This window comes from Dipodomys ordii, unplaced genomic scaffold (assembly GCF_000151885.1).
Source record: "Dipodomys ordii isolate 6190 unplaced genomic scaffold, Dord_2.0 Scaffold74, whole genome shotgun sequence".
NCBI lineage: Eukaryota > Metazoa > Chordata > Mammalia > Rodentia > Heteromyidae > Dipodomys > Dipodomys ordii.
In genome coordinates this window covers 2,717,156-2,724,389 of record NW_012267290.1, presented here as the reverse complement: position 1 = coordinate 2,724,389, position 7,234 = coordinate 2,717,156, and the positions used below count along the sequence as shown (strand labels likewise).

The following is a 7,234-nucleotide window of genomic DNA, read 5'->3' as shown; positions in this document are numbered from 1 at the left end:
AAAAAAAAAAAAAAAAGTAATAATATGGCTGTGGTGAAGACTAAGAGAGCTATTAATTAGAATAAAGATGAGAGAAGCTGGCGTATTATGATAAGGAAACAAGAACAGAAGTGACTGGAATGAGGTTGAAGTCTGTTTCTCTTCAATGTAAGAGTCAAACCCAAAAAGTAAGTTGAATATGTTGTGTCAAGAACTCTCCACTAAGTCCTACTGGGACAGGTGTGGGGGTGAGCCCCGCTGTCCCCGCATGGCCATTTTCTAGGCTCCAAAGATGCTCTAACAGGATGACATAGAAGATGTAGGTCATGACTTTACAGAACAGAATGAGGAAGACTAGCATGTACTTATTTTTGCTTTGTGTATAAAATTATGAAACTGCACAAACATAGGACAACACATATGATCTATCGCTTACCTGCCTGTAATGTATATTGCACACAATTACATTTTTCTCTACATCAGACACTAAATTTGGAAATATGTTTAATGTGTTGGAAAAGACTTTATTCAAATTGGAAATTATGTGGCCAGTGTAATAGCAAGAAGCATTCTATTAGCATAACATAGCTATGATTTTATATGCTCACATAGCATAGCTTTGAAGATTTCCTAATTTTCCCTAATTGACTAGTAAGGATATTACGCTGGAGGTCTGAGCTCAGGCCAATCTATTCAGGCAATACATACTTGTCTGCTCTCTCGATTCATATTCTGTGAGAGGAATTCTGAGTGGGGACTGGTGCTACAGTTTCTAGAAACTAAGAACTAACGGTTTCCTTGACATAGCCAGGGAAGGAGCTTACCGAAGAATCCGCTGTATCAGAATGGCCGGCCGCTGCGAGGTGGAATGTCTGACCTTCGAAGTGAGGATCGGGGGCTGCAGGTCTGACCTGACACCCTTCTGCTGTAAGAAAAGAGCGTACTTGAAAAGCTAAGCGTTGGCCCCAGGCCTGAGGCAGGAGACACACCCGCAAGACTGGTGACAGGTGCGGAAGGAACCTCCCTGTCTTCTCTTTGGCCTCCGAAATCTGAATGGCTCAAAGCTGTGACAATCCAGATTCTAGAAAGAAATTCCCATCCTCAGCCCCAAGCTTCTCCAGGGCGGAGGCAGTCATCTGACTCGTCTCTGTACCCCATCTTTCAGGCACAGTGCCCGTTAATTACCTTATTGATTGATAACATAGGTGAGAAAATAGATAAATGGAAGAGGATAGAAAAGTTAGACTGGCATTTGGGGCACTGAGTTCCAGAGATGTTGCCCTGGCTTTCAACAGACTTGCCTTCACACCAAACTTTTGTACCGAGATTCTGATGTCTGCAATAGGAAGAGCTTGACCTATGTAAGGAACAGATTCCTCCTACACACTAACTGACGCTGCTCCAGAAGTAGCCCTGTAGCCCTGCCCTGTCATTCTCTATCTCTGTCACATGTATGCTGACTCTCCTCTCTCTCCCCTCTCTGTCACACACACACACACACACACACACACACACACACACACACACAGATGGAAAATACAAGAAAATCACGTATTAAAATCCAACTTGGTGACATAATGAGTAGCATTATGGATTCACTCTGGTCACTTACAGTAAATATAGATCAATTCATGGCTTATTCCAGCAGCAGTATGCCCGAAAGTCATAAAATGCAACATCCTCACTACAGATGTCTGATGAAAAATGTCAGTTATTGCGTTAGTCATACCCATATTCCATCTTCAGGGTTTTAGTCTTATGTTCTCAGCACATCTCTAAATGTAGCGTTCCAGATGATGCTAGAACAGAGCAGTCCTACAGACAGAACTCTCCAGCAGAGGGGAATATCTAGATGAAGAAATTACTTCAACCTGTTAAGAAATGGACACGTGCAAAAACCCTCTTGTAATGCTATGATTCTTTCCTTTTCTGGAACATGACAAACTAGAACTTGTTCTTGGCCCTAATTTGCCCAGACTTGGCATCCATGTTTTCAAACACAGCACAGTATCTTTCCCAGACCACTGTCATCATGAGCAATCTGCTGCTTCTCCCCCAAAGGCAGGAGAAGTGCTCGCTCTGCTGTGGGGGAATTCCTTTCATACCCTGTGAGGTTAAACTTGCTTCCTGTGGAGTTACGAAGAAAACCATTTTTGGAAACATATCGGTCCATATGATGTTTTAAAATAAAAATATATAAAGTGGTTTTTCAAAGATGACCACAGGTCTGACTGTATGGTAATAAATTTTGTTTTCTTTTCGTGTGTGTGTGTGTGTGTGTGTGTGTGTGTGTGTGTGTGCGCGCGTGTGCACATGTGCCCAGGCACGTGCCAGTTCTGGAGCTAAAGTTAGTGCCTAGGCCCTCTCCCTTAGCTTCATCACTCCGGGCTGAAACACAGCTCCAGTCTGGCTTGTTGCTAGTTAATTGGAGATCAGAGTGAAAGGGTAGAGGGCCAGGAGCAAGATACAGTCAGCACAGGGAAACCCACAGGGCTTCCTTGCATGGCTCCCGACAGCCACGTTCGTCCATGATGACTGGGCACGTGACTTTTACACACTGCAGCTGTCTTGCCCTTCACATTGTGTGCGCTGAGCCACGTGTGCATCCCTGGGACGCCATCAGCTGACCGTGGAGCGCCAATCAACCCCGTCCTGCCGTGCCACTGGATTTAATTGGATCATATTTTCTTGTGCTCTGTGAATATTCTCATGCATATGCCACTGAAAATACAGCCAATCAATAGTACAGAAGTTGAGGAGTTGTAAGGGACTAAGTTGAGAAATTACAATGCTATTAATGATGTTTTAAGGAAACTGGTGGCTGCTTCCTTCATTATGTATTCCACAATACTTTGTATGGCTCCAAATCTACAGCAGCATTGTGGGGTTAGAGTGCCACCTAATGTCAACAGAGTGGAAGTAATTCTAGGTTCAAAAAGATCCGGACAAGGCACCCAGGAAATAAACCCAGAGGACTGACGAGGGATTCGGATATCCTGAAACTATGCATCAGCTACACATGCTCTGAGACACGCTTTAGATTGTTTTTCAGGAAACCCTGCCACTACCCTAAAAGTTGCATGCATTTTAGAACAGAACTATGTGTTCTAGATCACCCAAGGGACACACACTTCTAAACTCAGTGTCTTTTGCAGAAAATCTTCATCAACATTTGTATGATATCCAAAGACGCGATACTGTGATTGCAAAAAGCCGAAGTGACCCAAAGTCAAGCATTGGGTAAAGAGTAATTGATCTGGGAAACGTCAAAATCTTCACCACTCATCTGCAGAGTTGTTTAAAAATCAGTCACGTGCCATCGGGTCATGTTTGTCTAGAAGGAGGCAGTTTAGAATTTTACAGGTGCCATGTACTACGGGTCTATTCCATATGGACTAATAAGAGGACCAATCTTCTTCAAGATTTGGCCCAAATGGTCACAGGTTTTCTGATGCTTAGCAAACATTTATTCTTTTTTTTTTGGTAAGTCAGGGGACTTGAACTCAAGGCTTTGGCACTGTCCCCTAAATTCTTTGGCTCCAAGGCTACCACTTTGAGCCACAGCACCACTTCTGGTTTTTGAGTGGTTTATTACAGGTAAGAGTCTCATGGATTTTCCCACCCAAGCTGGCTTTGAACCATGATCTTCAGATCTCAGCCTCCTAAGTAGCTAGGGTTACAGGCATAAGTCACCAGCGCCCAGCTCAAACATTTATTCTTTTGACTTGACAGTTGGCTCCAACTCAAGTGAATTTATACTGCCACTGCAACCAGGGACTTGCTGATACAGTACCCATAATTCAAAAGAAAATATAAAGAAATCCCAGACAAAAATCAGACTCTGGTTATGTTACTTGCTTACATGCACTCAACTTTTGTAAATTTAGGGATTCTTTTGATCTTGGCAAACACAGGGAGGTCTTGTTTATAATGCAGCGAAGTGGCACCTTGCTGACAGTTACTCTGACTAGGACATGAGCACTAGACTCCATCACTCCCTCTGAGTCCTAGATGCTGCTCTGCTTCCAGCTTTTTCCTGAGCATCAGAGTATTATAGGATACGAGCCTTGGCTAAGAACTGAGAGTGGCTGCACCACTCCAAACTCACATTAACACCTAGAATGCCACCCTGAGATGTTCAGTGGCCATTCCTACTGCATTGTCACCACCCACACTGGTCTACCTCAGCCCCTTGGCTCTCTTCCCTTCTCCTCCCCACCACCAGATACTTCCTGTCTGCACCAATACTGCACCACACCCACCCCTGCGTATCTAGCCTGGCATCATCCGTGGACCGAGCATCTGCAAAGATCCCCCCATCTTGGAAGGCCCCTCAAGGGCTTGGCTGGCTGGACATTGGTTCAGTCCCGGGAGCGAGCGGTTCAGGAACTTGAGGACTCATCCATTCTCAGTGTCTCCAGCGTGGCATTTCCACATGGTGGCAGACGAGCTCTCACACCGCTGCAAGTACGCGTGCCAATTGCATACGCACTCACTTTGTCCCAGCCAAGAAAGGGGCCTGGCCCTCAATCCACCCCCTGCGGTCCTGTGCATGCTACAGAGCCATCACGGAAGCAGCTGACCATGGACTCCACCCTGGAGGCCTTTGTACACGGCTGGTACTTGCTGCTCCACACTTGAATATCCCCCTCCTCCCCAGAATCTGATAGTACCTGTCTGGTCAGGTGGCTGTTGTGGGGACCCTAAATGGAGCCCTAGGGCTCCAGGGAAATCACGGCGTTCCAGGGACTCCATTATACAAAGCTTGTCCCTGAGGAATCTCAGCTTCCTCAACAGCCTCTCAGTGCTCTCAGTCCAATACCTTATTCCTCCCCGCCCTCCCCTCCCTCTCCCCCCCATGAGAAATCCATTGACGTTTGAATATTTTCCTGCTGGAGCCCTTCGCAGAGCTGTGAACAGGCAAGTGTTGTGCCGCTGCATTCAGCCCTGATTATTCCTAAAGCCATCTGGGTCACCAAAAGTGTAGAATACACCGAGCCTCATTTGTTTCCTCATTTTTGTAAGCATCTTTGTCTTACCTTTGTTATTTACCTTTCTAACATTGTAATACAATTTAAAGGACAAAAGATGTATTTGGATTCACTACTTCAAAGGATTCTTCTGTTCTTCATTCCTTGGACCCGTGCCCTGGGCAGAACATGAGGGCAGTGGGGAGGTGGAGCAGAGGAATTCCCACACCTCATGTCAGCAGAGGCTGAGGGAGAGAGGGAAAATGACAGAGAGAGGAGAGGGGGAGAAGGAGTGAGGGAGAGTAAAAAGGAGAGCAGAATAGTTTCCTCCTGGTATGACCTACAAGGACATACCCCAAATGACCTGCTTCCTCCACCCAGAATTCCACATGCTTTCTAGAAGAGCCCATCGACTGGGGACAATGTAGGATGTACGGGCTGGGAAGGTGGCTCAGTGATAGAGCACTTGCCTTGCAAGCATAAGGCCCTGGGTTCAAGTCCTCAGCACCACATAAACAGAAAAAGCTGGAAGTGGCACTATGGCTCAAGCCTTGAGTTGAAAAGCTGAGAAACAGTGCCCAGACCCAAAGTTCAGGCCCACGACCGGATTCCACCCCCCCAACAAAAAGAAAACAGGAGTCTATTGAGAATATTTCATTATCAAAACATAAGAACATGAATATATTCTACTAGGCAAAGAAAAAAAAACTAGATAGCAAGCATAGGTGAAATTTTTTGGAAAATTCTCAGTATCTTTACATTTGGTCACTGATTTATTTCTAATTTTGAATATATACATGCATCTTATGGCAAAGTACAATGCTAACATACTTTCAAAGCAACTTGTATTACTTACTGTAAAGAAAATATGCTAATCAGCAACCTGAAAATGCATACTTTGAGAAGTTATACTGAAAAACACATTTCCTTCCCCACAGTATTGAAAGTATTACACCAGTGACTACTTCCACGCTGTCTAAGGCTGAAGGCTATACTAGAAACTTTCATCCACAAATCACACTTTCCTTTCCAGTCTGTTCTTATCCTTGGGAGTTTACATGAGTGTGAATGGCTCCCCACCCCTGGGCGTGTTTACTTTCATGCTGCTTAAGGTGAGAGGAATTCCAGAAGCCTTTCCCACAGAGCTGACACACATGCTGGTGTGCTCTCTTATGCTTCCTCATGCTCGAGTGTCTGAAGGTTTTCCCACAGAGCTCACACTCTGGCTTCTCGGCACTGTGCGTTTGCTCGTGGTCCTTAAGATTAGAACACCTCACAAAGGCTTTCCCGCAGAGGCCACACTCGTACGGCTTCTCTCCTGTGTGCGTCCTCGTATGCTCCCTAAGATGCGATGGCCTAGTGAAGGCTTTCCCACACCGAGGGCACGCGTGTGGCTTCTCCCCAGTGTGTGTTTTCTCGTGCATCCGGAGGCTAGCGGACCTCACAAAGGCTTTCCCGCAGCGCTGACACGCATGCGGCTTCTCCCCAGTGTGGGTTCTCTTATGCTGCCACAGGGCCCTTGCGTGACTGAAGGCTTTCCCGCAGCGCTGACACTCATATGCTTTCTCTGCAGCATGCATTCTCTCATGCTTCTTAAGGTGAGCCACCCTAGCGAAGGCTGTCCTGCAGAGGTGACATTCGTGTGGTTTCTCTCCAGTATGCGTTCTCTTATGCTCCTCAAGATGCGATGACCTAGTGAAGGCTTTCCCACACCAAGGACACGCGTATGGCTTCTCCCCAGTGTGTGTTTTCTTGTGTACCCTAAGACCAGTCGACCTCACAAAGGCTTTTCCGCAGAGCTGACACACATGGGGCTTCTCCCCAGTGTGTGTTCTCTCATGCACCCTAAGATTGGATGACTTAACAAAGGCTTTCCCGCAGCGCTGACACACATACGGCTTCTCCCCAGTGTGGGTTCTCTTATGCTCCTGAAGATAAGCTGGCCTGGTGAGGGCTTTCCCACAAATAGGACACACATATGCTTTCTTTCTTTGCTCGTGTTCCCAGAGCTTATATGGCCCAGTGAAGGCTTTGCCAGAGACGAGGCATTCGTATGATTTCTGCCCAGTGTGTGCTCTGCTGTGTTTCCTGAGGTTACATGAATAGCTGAAGGCTTTCCCACAGATAGGACAGGTGTATGGTTTTTCTCTACTGTGCATTCTCTCATGCTCCCTGACAATAAATTGCCTGCTGAAGGCTTTCCCACAGATGTGACACTCATATGGTTTCTCTCCAGTGTGTGTTCTGCTATGTCTCTTAAGTTCGCTTGGCCTTTGGAAGGCTTT

The 7,234-nt window shown here is 46.2% G+C and overlaps 1 protein-coding gene across 1 annotated transcript in view; it reads left to right on the top strand.

Annotated features, from left to right (window-relative positions):
- The first annotated feature begins 824 nt into the window (after window positions 1–824).
- The window catches only part of LOC105991553 (beta-defensin 130), a 26,728-nt gene continuing 20,318 nt past the window's right edge, over window positions 825–7,234 (top strand). The window contains exon 1 of the mRNA XM_013024205.1: window positions 825–863. Within this exon, the coding sequence (XP_012879659.1) occupies window positions 825–863 (39 nt within the window). The remainder of the gene's footprint in view (window positions 864–7,234) is intronic.